At 39.9% G+C, this 18,992-nt stretch overlaps 1 protein-coding gene across 3 annotated transcripts in view; it reads left to right on the forward strand.

Annotated features, from left to right (window-relative positions):
- The window catches only part of SOGA3 (SOGA family member 3), a 54,447-nt gene that overhangs the window by 32,617 nt on the left and 2,838 nt on the right, over positions 1 to 18,992 (forward strand). Inside the window, exons 5-8 of one of the 3 annotated variants that reach the window (XM_019418290.2) lie at positions 2,528 to 2,599; positions 8,168 to 9,343; positions 10,104 to 10,142; positions 10,776 to 10,855. In XM_019418290.2, the coding sequence (XP_019273835.2) occupies positions 2,528 to 2,599; positions 8,168 to 9,343; positions 10,104 to 10,115 (1,260 nt within the window). In that variant the 3' untranslated portion in view covers positions 10,116 to 10,142; positions 10,776 to 10,855. Of the gene's footprint in view, positions 1 to 2,527; positions 2,600 to 8,167; positions 9,344 to 10,103; positions 10,143 to 10,775; positions 11,087 to 18,992 lie in introns of those variants that run through there. The other 2 variants (XR_008422896.1, XM_019418289.2) reach the window with 2 other exon arrangements.

The raw sequence follows: 18,992 nt of genomic DNA on the forward strand, positions 1-18,992 counted from the left end.
TTCTACTTTTGTGTGTATGTTTCTTCTGTGACAGTCTGATTATGGATGCTTTTTTCTTGAAACAACCCTATTCAGTATCCTTCAAGATCTGACTCATGCCATCACCATCATTTATTCTCCTTACATTTTGTTACAGACATACTGAATTGTTTCCCAGAAATGGTTTTTCCACATGCAAGGCTTTGCTCTACCCTTTCTGCTCTTCTCTTTGACTGGCTTACTCCTCTTCTTCCAGATTTAAGATAAGATATTACTTCTTTCTGGAAATTATCCTTAGCTCCCCACACCATCTCCTCCCCAGAATGACTTAAGCCTTTCTCCTTATGATCTAGTATAATAAAGATCAAAATGACTTGGGTCAAAACCTGATTCTGCTACTTATCAAGCAATGATTTCAGACCAGTGCTTCTCAAACTTTATCATGCGTCAGGATCACCTGGAGAGCTTGTTAAATTGAAGGGATGTTTTAAGAATTAATTGAGATAATGTATGTAAAGTGTTTGACATGAATTCGTGCTCAATCGATGCCAGTTAATATTATCTTTACATTATCATTTCTTTCATCACACTGTTGTAAATTGCAGACCGAAAAGACCATTTACCAGGTAAATTAGGAACCTCATAATAAGCAGTGATTAGGCTGGTTTTATTATTATTGTATCACAGGTACCTTATGAAGTGCATTAGTAAGCACTAATAAATGTATAAAAATATGTTCAAAATAAGTGTATTCAGTAAATATTTAATAAAGTGAATTTGAGTGCTTCTTTGTAGGTAGCCCCTACGCAGACTGTTCCAGGATTCCCTAGTTCATCTTGCTATATTCTTGGGTTTTCTTGGGACTGTTTTTGCTGATTGGTTTGTAAACCACTTTTGGTTATGGCGAATCAGTCCCCACAGCTTTTGTTTCTAAGATTATACAAGCAACATAGCATCTTTCTGTAAAGAAGTGGAAATAAGCACACAGGCCATTCATTTGTCTCTGTAGTTTAAATTTCATACTGAATGCAAACAGTTGCAGCAATGCAGCCTCTGCCTTCTGGGCCTGAACATATGCCTACATTGAACACTGGATATGGGTTAGAAAGGAACATGGGAAAAATGTAATTTGAAGTTCTTTGCAAATTTCATGAAACCTCCTCTTTTGAGAAGCCTTTCCTGCCTTTATATTCGCTCTATATCCCCATCTTCCTCTTTGACCTCACAACCTCCTATTTTATATTTGTTCATTAGTTCAGCAAATATTTTTCCCAATATCTGTCATGTGATGAAGTACTATCCTAATAGTGGTGATGCCACGCTAAGACAAAGCCCCTGCTTCACAGAACCTAAAGCATGGCATTTACCAATCAGTATAATTGTTCGCTTCTCTGTCTCCCATGGTGTATTCTGAGCTTCCTGATGATAAGTGTACTATTTAATTGATATTTGGATATCCAGTACAATATTAGGTATATGGTAGGTATTCATACATATGGATTATTATTTATACAGAAGGACCCTTCTTATTATATTGGTGCTGAGAAATGGAACAGAGTACCAGGGATCGTATATTGCTGTTCCGTGAAAGGATTTGGCACTAGATATGTATTTTTTGACCTACAAAGTGTTGTTTGTCTGAATTTCAGTTAGGGCCAACCAATACAATATCCAGATTCCTAGCTACTCTAGGAAAAGCCCACATTCCTGTATTGTACCAATCAGCTGAAGCTAATTCCCACTCAGCCTGCTCCTTTATTTATTTTTTTAACTTTATGTATTTATTTTGAGAGAGAGAAGGGAGAGAGCATGCAAGTGGGGCATGAGAGCGAGGGGCAGAGAGCGAGGGACAGAGAATCCCAAGCAGGCTCCGTGCCATCAACGTGGAGCCTAATGCAGGGCTTGATCTCACAAACCGCGAGATCCTGACCTGAGCCGAAATCAAAGTGGGACACCTAACCGAGTGAGTCACCCAGTCAGCCTGCTCCTTTAGAAAGAACATGTCCTCTCCATTTCACTGTAACCATCCCCTACATACTACACGTTTGTATGGGTATCTGTGTATTGTATTTGTTTGCGTAGATGTGTGGTGAGGAAAGAGTAAAATTGTTCCAATTCTACACAAACCCAGTAAAAGTTTGTCTTTACAAGCTTATAGAAACCTGCCTTTGACTGGAAATACCCTATTCCTCTTTTTTTTCCCATTTTGGTGATGCAGAATGCTAACAGGGATTTGCTTTCATTTGGAATATGTCGCATATTGGGTCATCAGTCTGAATTTTATCCAGGTTGTTCTCTGCAGCTCCACGGTAGATTTCCTGCCCTTCCTCAGATTATTTAGATGATTGCCACTTACTCTTCTACTGTGAAGTATTTCCCAGTCTGAAGAAAAAATCTACGTGGTTTGGTGTTTTTTCCTCCTTTATGATTATTGAACTAACACTTTTTATTTGGCTTGGTTTGGTCACATGACATTAGACACTTAAAAACATAAAATGGAGTTAAAATGATAGTTCACCAAACTAAATACATCCCTGCTTTGTTTCAGCTATCCTTAAAAAGAAGAGGAAGCAAAGATTTGCCAAAATCCGAAAAAAAGACTCAACAGACTCCCACAGAGGTATGTGGAGATAAAATTTCAACTGGTACATCAAGTATTATGCAAATGTACATAATAACGATCTTCGTCTGTAAGTGGACATGGTAGTCAGATACACTCATGCAAAGGAAAGTTTACATCCATTATGTACTATACATACAGGCAGTATAAAGCATTCAGTATCGTGGCTTGTAATGTTAACACTAACTAACATCCCTGTTATTGCTTTTACGCAATAAGCACATAGCAATATGCCATTTGTACCTTATGTATCGCTATGTTTGAGAAATGTACGCATGGGGTTAATCTTGTTCACTCATAATTAATAAAGTCAATAGAATGGGTGTTCCTATAGCATTAGGAGTGAGTAAAGAAAGGAATGTTGTAGGAAGAGGTGGTGAGGGGAGAGAGAGGCTGGTGATAAGAGCCCTAGAAGGAAGTAATTATGCCGGTGATTAGAGAAGCAAAAAAAAAAAAAAAAAAAAAAAAGGAAACGAAGGAATAAAAATAAAAGTTAAAAGATGTATTCGGGGGTGTCTGGCTGACTCAGTCAGTGGGGCATGAGATTCTTGATCTTGGGGTTTGGGGTCGTGGGTTTGAACTCCACATAGGGTGCTGAGATTACTTAAAAATAAAATCTTTTAAAAAATGTATTCAACATGGGCTTGTTAAGAACTTTAGAAATATAGCCACAGTAAAGACTCTGAAAAGACTCTGAAAGCTCTGCTTTCAGGGTGAGCAGAAGGTACTAATGGATGTAATGAAGGAGATTTTAAGACAGAAGAGGAAATATTTGGGGACAGAAGTGACATTATGGCTCTCTAAAAACACTTAGCTAGTCAGGGACTTTTAATTGCATAAGTTGGAATCTCATACTATAGCATACCTTTTTTTAAAATTTTTACAAGGCATTTTCTCGTTAGATAATAATTTTACCTGAAGCAATGTTTAAATATCCAAAATTTGAAAAAGTTTGCCTCCATTTTTTTTAAAGCACAGCATAATAAATGTTTATCTTTCCTTTTCTTCTCTCTTCCTGCTCTGTTCTTAGTTAATATATCTCCTGGTTCTGGCACAAGGACATTGATAGACTTTAGCAGTTCAAAAATCCCAGACAGTCTCATATTAAGATCATTACTCCACTTTCTCTCTTTCTCATGGTTTCCTTAATAAATGCAAATATGCTCTGTCACTACAACTTTCTCACTCTGTCTTTGCCATAACTTTAGCCACCTGTCTCCATGTATTTTGCTAAGGATCATTTCACATGTTGCCATCAATTCTCTCCACCTCATTGAAGGAGAAGGGGCTCTATTCTCCCTGTTCTAAAATCCTAAGTCAGCTTTAATCAGCAGTTTACTTTTTTAAAAACCCACATGTGGCCTATTGTTATACTTACTGTGTTAAAGTTTATTTATTTTTTTCAACCACACTCTCTTATCCAGGAATGCTTATCTGTTTCCAACTCTTTTGTTTATAACTTGTTTGTTTCTTAACTCTATGACCCTCCCACTCCATGTGCACTTGGGTACCTTTCTGTAAAAGACATCCACAGCTTTCATCAGTTTGTTAGTGGGACCTGGGATCTTACAGCAGTCAAGAAACATTGCAGTCCACCAGTTGTTATGTCATGGCCCAAATGCCTGGGAAATTCCTAAGTATGCTGTTGTGGCCTTTGAAGTCCCTGCTAGTGTTTCCGGTTCATTTATTTTCAGAGATCATTACCTGTAGGGTTTTTAAAAACCCACCCCAGCAGATTGGTCGGAACTGTCTCGGGTGGGAGATTTCAATTATAAAGTAGTCACAGATCATTCTATTGCTCAGTCAGGGTTGAGGACCACTGATTCTTAGATTACTGCAAGCATCCCATTCTATTGTAATTCTTGTTTACGTATTCAGCTCCCATACTTAGCCAGGGGAGATTGTAGTCATGGGTCATGTTATTCATCTTTAACTTGTCAGTGTCTAGTGTCTGACACTGCAACATGTTCAATATGCACTTTTGGATACTCCTGTGTCCCCTTTTGCTAGGTTAAGCCAAATGAAATTGTCAACATGCTGTGATTTTGACCCAAGCAATTTCATATGGTTCAGCCTCCTATTATTTGTACAGCTTTGTACTTCATTTTTATTTGCTTCAGCTTCTCTGATGAATTGTTTACATGCTCCTTCAGCAGCACAGTGACTTTACTGAGAAATGGTTTTGCGTGACAATTAAGAACAGTAGCATGCCAGCTGTATGGCCTTAGATAAGTTACTTATTCTTTCTATGCCATTGTTTCCTCATCTATAAAATGGGATCGTAATAGAGCATTCTTGTACAAATTAAATGAGTTTAATGCATGTAATTCATTTAGAGTGTAATGTAGCTTCTGGCAGTGGCTGAGTCAAAGCCAGACTCCTCTCACTTCTTTTGGCCCCTCATCATCTTTATGCTCCCCTTCTTCACAGGTCATTTGTGCTTTCTTAAGAGTGAGTCTTTGGGTGCTGGGGTGGCTCAGTTGGTTAAGCATCCAATTCTTGATTTCGGCTCATGTCATGATCTCATGGTTCGTGACATTGAGCCCTGCATCAGGCACCATGCTGACAGAGCAAACTCTGGGTTTCTCTCTCCCTCTCTCTCTGCCCCTCCCCCTGCCTCAAAATAAATAAATAAATCAACTTAAAAAAAAAAGAGTATGTCTTTAACATACACAAAAATAAGAGACAACGTGCTTCTCATTTCAAAGCATTACAATGTTTCTTGCCTAGCATTCACTGTGGAAAATAAGAGCAAGCATGTACTGCTCAGTTGCTGTCAACCAGACACTTTCCCTACCATCTCTGATTTAACATTTTCAGCATTTACATACAGTATTTCCCTGCTCAGTTGCAAATGCAGCTACAATAGTTAGGTGACAGGCTGAGCCTGCAGGGCACATTAGCGTACAGGGTTCTTAAGTTCTCAGCACTGCAGAAACTATCATTTTGTATCTTGAGAAGATTTCTTTAAAACAAATAAAAAATAGTGACTATCGTGCCCATCATTCTCCTTTCCTCATAGTGACTTTGTTACATGTAGTATATGTCCAAGTCTTAAAATAATATTTATGTTTTCATTCCTTTGGGCAGGAGAGCTTACATATACACAAATCAGATATCCTTCTTTTTTATACTTGCTTAACATAGCCTAGTAAGGTGTTACTCTGCTCCAATCTGTGGCTTATATCACATCCACTGCTGTTTGGGTTAGATTCAAACTGCAGCATTTTACTTTTTTTTTTTTTTTTTTTTTTACTAGCAAATAAATGCCTTGCCTTGCAATCAAGGAGTTCTATCATACGTGTAGCTCAACCTAACCCCCCAGTCTCCCCTACTCTTACTTCCCAACAAAGCCTAGTCTATATAAAAGCATATTTGATAAGCATACTGCTGCATCACGTTTCTATTCAAACATCGTTTCAAATTCTTACATGATATTTGACTCCTGCCCCCACCAACCCTTTAATCATTTCTTCTGGGTCTCTCTTTCTTTCCCTCCTCTTTTTGGTTGCTTTCAAAGCCATTGTCATAGCTTCAACCATCACCTCTACGCATTCTCATGTTCTCCCCTTTGGACCTGAAGTCTCTGCAGGGTCAGAGTATATAATCTTTGTCATCTTGGGCCTGAAATTCCACTTGCCTGTTGATAGATGTTTCCACTAGATGGCCCTCCACTGACAGCCCTCAAAGACAGTAGTTTAATACACTTAGATCTATTGTGTTCATACCTGCTCCTCTTGGCTCATTCTCTATCCCTGTTATTAGCGGCCTCATCCATCAAGACACCTAAGCTGGAAACATCAGGGTTCTCTTTGCTCCTCCTGTTGCTGTGCTATTAAACATTGTAATGTGTCCTTGCTTTTATCCTCACTGAATTAGTGTGAGAGCCCAACACACAGTCTCTTGCAAAGCACCTTCTCTCTTCCCTTGTGAAATGGATTCTCATGTCAGCTCTACATGACGTGGGACATACATTCTCATTCTTCTCTCTTGCTGTGCTCCTGAGGTTCTCTCTTGTCTTTTCTCTGTGCTTCTGTCCTTTCTTCTAAACCTCTTCTAGAGGAAAGCATACAGGCCAACACATCTAATTTTTTTTTTTTTAATTTTTCCCCAATATCCTAATTTTCTTTTCTTGGGCTGCTTTTCTAGAGGCAACATGTACAGTGGAAAGAATAAGAGTTTTGGAATCAGTCAGAATACAGATGTGCTCTGTCACTTATTAACTTGTGCTCTACTGGTTTACTAACCTCTCTGAAGCTCATCTCCTTTTCTATAAAGTAGACCTAGATCACCTTCCTCACAGGGCTAATGTCAGGGCATAATAATATAAAGAATGGGATGGTCAGGCTCTGCACACTCAGCAGCTCTCAACCCTTCCGTACTAATTCTCATTAGCAGATGGGAGGACAGGAGACCTGTGCCCTGCTCTCTCCATCTCTTTCATCTCTCTCCATCTTTTCATCTCTTTCATCTCATATTTAATGAGCATCTCTGGCAGAAACTTATTATTCTCACCTTCACCACCAGTGGTTGCTGCTACTTTAGCACAACTCATCTCAAGCCCCGCTGACTCATGGCTGGGAAAGGAAGGCATTTTTATTTCCACTTAAACATGAGGAAAACAAAACCCACAGAAGTTACATAAGTGACCCAAAGTATGTACTTAGAAGAGAGTTTTGGGAAACTGTCTCCGGGAGATGTGTCCCTGGACAAATGTGCTTTCATATTAGCTCTGAGCCTGTGCTACCGTCCATTTACCAGACAGAGCCAACTTTATCCATTTCAGGCTGATGGGGAATACATTTTACTTTTCAAGTGATCTGGATGAAACACTGTCCAGTTTCTCCTTGGACGTGCCAGGCCGGTGTTAAAATTCCCTTACTTTAACGCCTTTAAAAGGCAATTCTGCTTTGAATAAAGATGGAAGAAGAGATTACCCTCTTTGACCATTTAGAGTGATCATAAGCTTGAGAGTCAGGCAGAAATGAATTCAAATTTCACCTTTGTCTTTTGCCACTTACCAGCTCTGTAACCTTGAACAAGTTATTGAACATCTTTAAACCAAGTATTTCAATGAATACTACTTAGTAAGTTTACTAACCTTAAATTAGGTCACATGTATAAAGAACTTTACAGAAAATGGCTGAGAGTCAGTGCTCAGTAAATGGCAGTGAGTGCATGTTAAGTCCACGTTCCTTCCAGGGAATAGGTTTCACATTTATTTTTAGACAGGGGAATTCATATCATGTAAAACATACAAAACAAATGTTATTGAAATGACATCCCAACAGTTGTGTGCAGTTACAACATATGATAATCGCTGAATAGTGATGACCACAGTGTTTCTCTTTTTGTTTCCAGGATGTGCTATTGTCCTAATTTTTTATCTGCCAAATAATCTTAAATGATTTGTAGAAAGTATACGTCATCTACTTTTCTCTCGCGCTTTGTCTCTCTCTCGTTGAATCTTAATTACAAGAAAAAGCCATTATTTTTGCAGGTGTCCTCTTTGTTTTCTCGATTTACATAAAATGATCTATTCCTCTTCCCTTCTTTTCCTCAAATGAGGAGGACAATGAAGATCTAAAATGCCAGCTGCAGTTCGTGAAGGAAGAAGCCGCTTTGATGAGAAAGAAGATGGCCAAGATTGATAAAGAAAAGGACAGATTCGAACACGAGCTTCAGAAGTACAGATCCTTTTATGGGGATCTGGACAGTCCTCTGCCCAAAGGAGAAGCGGGGGGCCCTCCCAGCACCAGGGAGGCTGAACTCAAGCTGCGGCTGCGACTGGTGGAGGAAGAAGCCAACATCCTGGGCAGGAAAATCGTCGAACTGGAGGTGGAGAACAGAGGCCTGAAGGCCGAACTGGACGACCTGAGGGGGGACGACTTCAACGGCTCGGCCAACCCCCTCATGAGGGAGCAGAGCGAATCCCTGTCGGAGCTGCGGCAGCACCTGCAGCTGGTGGAAGACGAGACGGAGCTGCTGCGGCGGAACGTGGCCGACCTGGAGGAGCAGAACAAGCGCATCACGGCGGAGCTCAACAAGTACAAGTACAAGTCCGGCGGCCACGAGAGCGCGCGGCACCACGACAGCGCCAAGACCGAGGCTCTGCAGGAGGAGCTGAAGGCGGCACGCCTGCAGATCAACGAGCTCAGCGGCAAGGTCATGCAGCTGCAGTACGAGAACCGCGTGCTTATGTCCAACATGCAGCGCTACGACCTGGCCTCGCACCTGGGCATCCGCGGCAGCCCCCGCGACAGCGACGCCGAGAGCGACGCGGGCAAGAAGGAGAGCGACGACGACTCGCGGCCGCCGCACCGCAAGCGCGAAGGGCCCATCGGCGGCGAGAGCGACTCGGAGGAGGTGCGCAACATCCGCTGCCTGACGCCCACCCGCTCCTTCTACCCGGCGCCCGGGCCCTGGCCCAAGAGCTTCTCTGACCGGCAGCAGATGAAGGACATCCGCTCGGAGGCCGAGCGCCTGGGCAAGACCATCGACCGGCTCATCGCCGACACCAGCACCATCATCACCGAGGCCCGCATCTACGTGGCCAACGGGGACCTGTTCGGACTGATGGATGAGGAGGACGACGGCAGCCGCATCCGCGAGCACGAGCTGCTCTACCGCATCAACGCGCAGATGAAAGCCTTCCGCAAGGAGCTGCAGACCTTCATCGACCGCCTGGAGGTGCCCAAGTCTGCGGAAGACCGCGGCGCCGAGGAGCCCATATCCGTGAGTCAGGTACAGTTCTGCCTATTGCGAGCCACGGCGATGGCGAGGCAGGTCCGCGGATTCGTGGTCCCTGGCGGGGCGTCTCCGCGCACCGACCTCCACGCCCCGCTTTAGGGAACCCCCCCTTCCCCCCGCTCAGAGCCTCACTGGGCTTGGTGGCCCCACAGCACACTGTTTTCTCACACTGTCCTTCTTCAGGCCTCAGGTCTCCATAACCCAGTCACTTAGTAACGACCTCCCCGCTGTTGTGTTTAAAAAGGAAATGTGCACACACCCCCTCAGTTTTTGTGTCAAGATTAAAGGATGTTGAAGATACATCATTATTTGTCAGCATGTTCGGTACTACTCTACTGATTCTAACTGATCAACCTGCAAGAAGATCCCAAATGGGAATCTTCAGTTGTAGATTTTCAGGTTCAAGATTAAACCCAAGATTCAAGTTGGGTTTAAAGTAATTTTTTTTTTCATTACTAAATATCCAGGAGTATCGTATAACTACTGACAGATGTACAAACCCGCAGTAAAGAGAGGTGATATTGTGTCTAGAGCCCCACCAAGAGGAAAAACTGGAAGCCTCTCCTTTGCCACGAATGGTGGTAACATGATCATTATTTCTAGAAACACATCACTGCCAGCTCTCTAGCTGAGAATCTCAGGACTGGGGAAGGAGTGTTTTACGTTAGCTTTAACGCAACGCTAATTCAAAGAAATAGTAATAACTATTCCCGAACAGGGAAAACCAGCATTTTTCCTTCATCCTAATTTGTAGAGGCACAACTGATGAATTGGACTGAGCTGCTCTAGCCAGGTATGGTGGCCAAAGACCCATGCATTTTGTCAGAATTAACCACATAAAAGGGAATTTGTAAAACATAGGCACTGCTACCTCTCTGGCAAGCCTCCTGTCCAGTATCCATTGGAGAAGCCACGGAAGTACAAGAGCATGCATGGCTTTTAAGACACGCAAGAGATTTACACTCAAAAATCAGTCACTACACAGAAGCATGACATTAAATTAACTGCCTGTTAGTCACAACTAGAAAAATTGCAACCCTATTGCTTATTTACCTTGCATGTTGCTCTGCTTTGCTATGGAAAAAAAAGTTTTATGATACAACTTGTTGGATTTTGAAATGTTAAAGCTTATTTTTTTTTCTCTAATTATGTCAAATAGTTGGTTTTTAGTTTCCTTGTAGCAGATTTTTGAACACGTTGAGCATGTGGGTTTTCAATTATACCTTCAGGGGGAAAAAATAGAGATCAGAGTGGGAGAAAGCACTGTGTATAATAATAAGAGGTTTCAGATTTTGTAAGTCTAGGCTTAAGGGAGGGTTCTTCATCTTAAATTGGATGAATGCTTAGATTAGTTAATATAAATTTAAGTTTTAAAAATTTTATTATTAATTAACTCTTCTCTTTGTCTCTGCATTTACCTTCCCAGATGTTCCAGCCTATCATTTTACTTATTCTCATTCTTGTATTATTTTCATCACTTTCTTACACAACAATATTTAAACTTGTCTTCCTTTTTACACTGTTTTTTGTACTGTAAATCTTTCATCATTTACCATTCATTGTAGTATTTTCAGTTTGTTTATTTTGTTCACCCTTCAAGACAAGAAGTAAAAGAAGTATAATTTCTGTAGTAATCAATGCTATAAAAACACTGAAGACTGCTTATTTCTTTAAAAAGACACCTCTTACCACTACCAAATTCAATAAGAAGCCCAAGCATTAAAGTATTTCAGGTAAGGATGTAATTGTGATTTTTTTTATATAAGTCATTGTAATATTTTTCTTTTGCATATTAAGCTGTACTCTTCTTGATAAATAATCGTAAGAATGGTTGTAAACATTGACTAAGTCTGTCAGTTATTTCTCAGTAGTTGACTATTATGATAACTGAAAACCTAGACATTCACGAGTTAGTGTCACATTTCAAAATATAGACAGATTTAGAAAGTAACTTTGCTAGATTCTATCAGACTAACTAGTTTTGATATCCAGTAAATGGCAATGAAAACTATGGTGAACAAATGAAATGTGACCATCACAGAAACTCAATAATTTATTGCAATGCTGGTGGTATTCTGTCTAAAAAGATGTGTTCAGAAGCATGAGAGTGAATTAGGCCTTAGTTCATTGAGAAAATGGTTATAGCCCTCCTACTGCATTTAACCAGTTCCAGTCAAAACAGCCATTTCTGCCTTTACCTATTATACTTGGACATTCATTGCTGATTAGATGTGTTGTCTGGAGTTCTGTCCTCTATAATAAATAGATTACCACACAGAACTGCCTCCATAGCAGACAGTTGAGTAAGGAAAATATGGTCATTCTCTAGAATTTCACTAAATCGCAATCCAAGGCCAGTAGCAGAGTTCCAGCGGGAGTGGATCTCTAGTATAAACTCAGGTGAAACTGAACATCCCCCTTTCTCCTCATCCTTAAAATGGCCCAGATAGGTTCCATATATCTGGTGTCCTATTCTGTCCATCTTATTGACTATTTACCCAATAGAAAGCTGGAATGCACCACTGCCACCAAGATTCAGAAATACCAACATTCGTGGAAGTTATGTACTCAGAAATGTTTGCAGGTTGGTTGGTGAATACGAAAATCTGTGGTAAAGTGAGGTATCTTGCACTTCAGCATCAAGAATAACGTTGGAAAATTTTTGCTCTACTACGAAAATTGGTTCTAGTAACAATCTCCTGAATCCTCATCCCCCAGTACCTCCATTTCCCTTTGAGTATTAATTAAAAAGAAGAAGAGGAAGAGGAAGAAGAAGGGAAAAAACTTCACAATAGTTGACAATTCAGTTTAAAATAACTGCTCTTATTCAGTCATCAGTTGATGAACACCTGGGTTCTTTCCATAGTTTGGCTATTATTTATAATGTTGCTTTTGAACTTTGGGGTGCAAGTGTCCACTGACTGATAAATGGGTAAAGAAGATGGAATGGAATATTACTTAGCCATCAAAAAGACGAAATCTTGCCATTTGCAATGACACGGATGGAACTAGAGTGTATTATGCTAAGTGAAATAAGTCTGTCAGAGAAAGGCAAATACCAAATGATTTCACTCATATGTGGAATTTAAGAAACAGAATAGATGAGCATATGGGGGGTGGGGGAAGAAAGAGGGAAATAAACCATAAGAGACTCTTACAGATAGAAAACAAACTGAGAGTTGAGGAAGGGAGGTGAGTGGGGGATGGTCTAGATAGGTAATAGGTATTCAGGAGGACACTTGTGTTGATGAGCACTGGGTGTTGTATGAAAGTGATGAACCACTGAATTCTACTCCCTAAACCAATATTGCCCTGTATGTTAACTCACTGGGATTTAAATAAAAGTTTGAAAAGAAAAAATAAGAAAAAAAAGGGAAAAAAAAGAAAAATAAGTGAAAAACCACATCGCATCCTTTTAAAAATACATGGAGATATATATATATATATATATATATATATATATATATATATATTTAAACTTACAAGGGAAATCTCAATATGTATAAATTACTAATAACCTCCTCTAGAGAGCTTTCTAACAGTGAAGGTAATCCATTTACATGAAATAGCTTTGCCAGATCTGGTCAGAGCCTGCTCCTAACCCTTTTTCTATATGATGCTGAAAAAGAACATAAATACATCTTAGTTTAACAATCAAATAACTAGATGATGATAATAAATGATAGCTAACATTTATTGAGAACTGAAAATTGTATGTTAAATTTCATTTAATTCTATAAAGCACAGAATTATACTAAAAATAACTTCTCTTAATCTCCATGTTTTTAAATTTCTTTTTGGTTTTTATTTTGTTTTATTCTGGAAGGAAGAGAGATCTGGAGTGAGGAGTAGTTAGTCAACAGAATCTGTCACTATGTACTTCTGACTTTTCATCTTAGAGATTCAAAAGGCTAGGTAGATGGGACGCCTGGTGGCTCAGTCAATTAAGCGCCTGACTTTGGCTCAGGTCATGATCTCATGGTTCATGAGTTTGAGCCCCGCATCAGGCTCTGTGCTGAAAGCTGGGAGCCTGGAGCCTGCTTCAGATTCTGTGTCTCCCTCTCTCTCTCTGTGCCTCCCCCACTCACTCTCTGTCTTGTCTCTGTCTCTCAAAAATAGATAAACATTAAACAAAACAAATTTCAAAAGGCTAGGTAGAACGTCACGAGCCACTTGGGTGGCTCAGTCAGTTAAGCATCTGACTCTTGATCTTAACTCAGATCTCACAGCCGCGAGATCAAGCTCTGTGTATGGCTCTTTACTGACAGCATGGAGTCTGCTTGGAGTTCTTTTTCTCTCTCTCTCTCTGCCCCTCCCCTGCTCATATGCACTCTCTCTCAAAATAAATGGATAAACTTAAAAAAAAAAAAAAAGAACTTAATGACAAAAAGAAATGAAATAAGGTAAATACTATATTTAATCATTCAATCACTGATTCGATCAAATCAAGTTTACTTTACAAAAAATCTCAGTGGAAACAACCACTTTAAAAATCAAAGTCTGTGTGTTAGATCCTTGATAAGCCTCAAGTCTGCCATCTCAGCGAGACCATTTTGTCAACAGAACTGAAAGTAAATATTCAATGGCTGAAATGTATCTGAAATGTTTATTGCCTTTGAAGCCAGATACATCCACCAAAGCAATGATTCTCAGGTACTTATGGAACATTTGGTGGTTAATGGAGGTGTTATAAGTTGTGACAATGATGGAGAAGCTCCGTTGGCAGTAAGAGGAAAGGAGTCATAATCTCAAATAATTGTCCCACCCAAATTGTAAATATTGTCCCTCTGATGAAGCATGATATGCAGTGCATATGTTCAATTCAGAAGTATCATGGATATTAACTACACTGTGTGGCTTTAAGAAACAGGCTTGAGAATTTTAACTTTCTTTATGGTGAGAAGAAGGATCAAGAACTAAGTATCTAGATCAGTGGTTTTCAATCCTATCTGCACATCAGCATTCCTGGTATGTTTCTAAAATTGAGGCCCTACCTCACTAACTGAAAGTGAATTTTTGAGTCCAGGTATTTGTATTTTCTTAAACCCTGAAGAATCATTTCTTGAGATGTTTGAGTTATCTAAAATATGTACACACAGCCTAAACCAAAGCTAGGGTAAGCTATGTGATACCCACTATATACAATCAAAAGTTGTCTAGGTTTCAGTAGCCCTTAAAGTTTCATCATTTGCCCTTGCCACTATGACAAAGTGGTTCTAATTCCACAGTGGTTCAGTGTTAGAAAACTCTTAATACAGGTTCTCAAAATCAACCTACATAATCAGAGTAGACAAATAGGAATAATATATGACAGAAAGGAAAATGAACATGGGCAGTGTGTATGTGCAGGGTCATGCACACACCTGGCGATATAGGCACATGCATGCGCTCCATTAAAGCCTCAAGATGACCCCACACATACACCCTGACAGTCTACCATTTTGGGGATTTTTATGCAGTTATCTCTGCCACAAAGCTTCCCATGTGGTGCACTACAAACGCTCCAGGAATGATGAGTGCCAACGGACTCTACCATCCAAACCAAGATGAGAAAGCATACACAAGAGATGTGACAATGCAGCAGATTACATAGATCCTTTGTCTGTTTAACAAACATTGTAAAGTGATGGCTGTTAGGTACAAAGTAAAATTTGGTTTTTACTCTTTTAGCACTTTTTATTGGTTGCCTGACCAGGACAGATATGTAAACAGCTAATTGTTTAAGTGTAAAACCAGTGTAAAAACAAAAAGGCTCGTGGTTGCAATTTATTTTGGACACTTGACAGCATGTTAGATTTCCCCAAGAAAACACTAAAATCCTGAGGCTTTCTTGGATGGAATGATACCGTAAATAAACAAATACAGGGGTGCTACATATACCTCAACATGTCTTGTGGCCTGAATAAGAAAGGAGAGGCTTACCAAGACAGGTCTGGGCTGATCAAAACACCAGCCTCATCCTTAGACCTGAAGATAATTCAAACAAGTAAACCTTGTTGCAGAAAATTCCCTTGCATGCACATTCTTGGGCGTAGGAAGGAGTGTCTTTGGTAATTTGGCCTGGATTTAAGAAAAAAATTTAGTTGGCTATTTTTAAGCAGAACTACTCAAACTCATAAAACAAAGGAAAATTCAGTGCTGAGCCTGGAATGTGTATTGGCCTGCATTCTCCAACCTTCACTTCAATTCGTGTGGTAGAGTGGGATATGGTTATTTAATCGGCTGCCAGAGAATGTCAGCTTGGTAACTAAGTCTGAACTCCACATATTGGTGCAGCATTCGCAGCTGTCTTCCAGTAGAACTACAGCCCGCTTCCGTCTCGGAGTCATGCTTCAGGTCAGATGCACTCATTGAATGTAAGGATTGGGGAGAACGTAGTGGAGGATGATATCACAAAGTGAGAAAAGTTGGCTGCTCGTTAAACTGCTGGAATTTGGTACAACTCAAAAATAGTATTCACGAAGACACTACTGCTTAAACTCTAGTTATAAACCAGTCAGGCCTAATGAGAGATCATTTTGATTCTCTGTAGTTTTGAACTAGCTTTGGTAGGGGAAGTGATTGCATCCATATTTTGATTAGATTAACCTTTGAGTACGTCCTGGTATTCTCAATAGCTTGTGGGATTCCAAAGGGAAACTCATACAGAGTAAGAAAGCTTTATGGCCTGGACATGACAGGAAATCCTTTATAGAGGCAATAATAAATGTGATAACATACCAAATGCTTCTCAGTAGTACTTTTGTGTGATCAGTTGGGACGAGGGGAAGTGATGGTAGCTGTTTTAAATGTTGGTCCTTCTGACAGTCTGTTCAGAATCATAGAATCTTTTAAGATCCTTTCCATAGAACTTAATAAATACATTTCAATCCATGCCTTCTCTGCTTAGAGACTCAGTCACTCACTCTACACTACTCGCTCTCAGTTTTAAAATAACTCTGTGGCTTTCCTAGTGAAGTTGTGAGTTAATTTTTAAACATTTCCAGGAGCAACTTTCAAGTACTGTTATAACTTCACTTGATCAGGGAATAGGAGCAGTAGGGGTGACATCCACCTCTTTAAAAAAAGAGGAGAAATTTCAGAAATTTCTACTTTTCACTGCCCGTTGTTAAGCCAGGCTATATCGTCCTAAAGAGCTTCATTGTATATCTCAGATGTTTATATTTAATAAACTTAAATATGCTGACATTTTCTGATTATTCAGTTTCATTGTTAAAATTACAAAACGCTTTTAGTTCATAGTTGTATAAGTTTTTCTATAGCTATTTTTCAAAATAGGGTACCATCAAAACTCAATATCTGAAAATAAAATCACAAAATTTTATAAATATAAACTTTACTGTGATATAAGAATATGTAGTGAATTTTAGCAGTTATTCAGCCTTTTAAAAAGTATTCATGTTGTGTTTTAGAATGTTCTAAACCAAAATTCAAGCTCAGTTCATAATATTTTGCTTTTGTTTTGATTATTTTTCTTTTAAGTTATTAGTATATTCTCAGATATATTAAATAAATAAGAGTTTTTATCTTATACCAAAATAAATATTAAATATTAAATATGGAGGATAGCACAAATTGAAAAATTAGAACCTTTTAGAAAAGTTTAGAGCCCTAATTCACTTCCTAAAATGCAAATGTCCTGGCAGTATTAAGAAAAGGTGCAGCAGGGCGCTGGGGTGGCTCAGTCAATTAAGCGTTTCATTCCTGGTTTCTGCTCAGGTCGCAATCTCGTGGTTCATGAGTTTGAGGCCCGTGTAGGGCTCTGCGCTGATGTTCAGAGCCTACTTGGGATTCTTTCTCCCTCCCTCTCTCTGCCCCTCCCCTGCTCTTGCTCTCTCTCTCCCAAAATAAATAAACTTAAAAAAAAAAAAGAGAGAAGAAATGATGCAACTATTTCAGGAATTTTTATACTGCATACGCCAGAGATGGAGCTCTGGAAATGATTGATTCTGAAAAAAGTGTGTTCTTTATTTTCTGTAGTCCCTTCTGAGTGCTTTGAGTTGAGTTGCTTAAGTATGTACATTAACAAACAAGACGCATTAAGTGATTATCAAAGGCTGGCAAATAGCATTTGTTTCTCTCTGAGGTTATCCAACATAATGTACCTTGAAAGTCCACAAGTCAGCTCTTTTAAGTTCATGTCAAAAGTACCTGCCTTAACCTATGCGTTGAAAATTAAGAGGGTGTGAGGGGCAGAAAGAAGCGTATCAGTTTGCCTACTGGCCTCAAATGATTTCGTAAGGAAAGGGAATTTAAGAGTTTGTTTTTTGAAATATACCTGATAGAGTCTATTATTTCTTAAAGTCAGAAAACTCCACTTAGTATCTACTTTATAATTCCCTTTCTTGTTTTTCATGAACATGTGCAACTTTTGCACAATCCATCTCATTTCCTCTGTATCATTAACTCCCAGATAAGGAAAACAGACCTCAACTTTTAAAATTTTTGTTAATGTTTATTTATTTTTGAGAGAGAGACAGAGAGAGCATGAGTCGGGGGAGGGCGGAGAAAGAGGGAGACACAGAATCCAAAGCAGGCTCCGGGCTCTGAGCTGTCATCACAGAGCCTGATGCAGGGTTCGAACTCACAAACTGTGAGATCATGACCTGAGCTGAAGTCGGGCGCTTAACTGACTGAGCCATCCAGGCGCCCTCACATACCTCAACTTTTTAAATAGAACAATTTAGGTGTCAGCTTCAGTCAGTCATTTAGAACTTCAGAGGGAGAAGTTAACAAGTCAGCAAAATTAATTTACTCTGGATTTTAGGTGACTCCCAGGAATCTGAGCTCCTATACCTTCTGAAAGGAATTGCATATCTGCTGAGGCACCAGGGCCACTGCATGGAGGGTCTTAGCATTACTCTAACTGCTTAGATTCCATGTAGGAAGAAAAGCCACAGTGAAGCAGCCAAAGGAGGTATTGACGGAAATTAAGGATCCCTCAGCCTTGGATGTCACAAATCTTGAGGTGAGAAAGCTTTTCAAGAGAACAAACTCATGTCCTCACCTTAGAGGGAATATAATTTGCTCATAAGTAGCTATTTGTTTGAAGTACTGATATTTGTAGAAAGTGGACAGATTCAGACAAGCAGGGTAAACTCAGAATAGATAAGAATGAAGTCATGGGAGTTTTCCTGTGCAAAATATTTCAATGGCAACAACATCAACAAAAGAATATAGTGTCAGGGCAAGCACAGCCTTGTGGGTACTGTGTTTTTGTCTCATGTGGACTTATTGAGAGGCCTTGGTGTGGGCCATGGGTCTGGGGGCTCCAGAGAGTGCTCTGATTGGGTAGGGGCAGGGCTGCACTGAACTGGGGCTTTTGGCCTCTCCGTCTACACCCTTATCTTTAGATTTTTTTACTGTAGCCTTCCCACACCATGATGTCACATTTCTTTCCACCTGGGCACCCACCCATACAGCATCCTGTTCTGATCTTCCCTCTGTCTCCCCACTCCATGTCTTGTGAAACGGATTCTTTTCCCAGGCTGCAGTCAAAGCTTACCTATATTTATTTGTTCCTTCCAGTCGCTTCTGTGTTCTAGCTCTTCTTTTATGTGCCAAGATGTGACTAGCCAAGATGTAACTGCTTCTTCTGTCAATGAAATTTTATTAGACAGTCACAAACGGGAAATATAGTGCT

The sequence above is a fragment of the Panthera pardus genome, unplaced genomic scaffold (genome assembly GCF_024362965.1).
Source record: "Panthera pardus isolate Hobbes unplaced genomic scaffold, ASM2436296v1 HiC_scaffold_17, whole genome shotgun sequence".
Taxonomy (NCBI): Eukaryota; Metazoa; Chordata; class Mammalia; order Carnivora; family Felidae; genus Panthera; species Panthera pardus.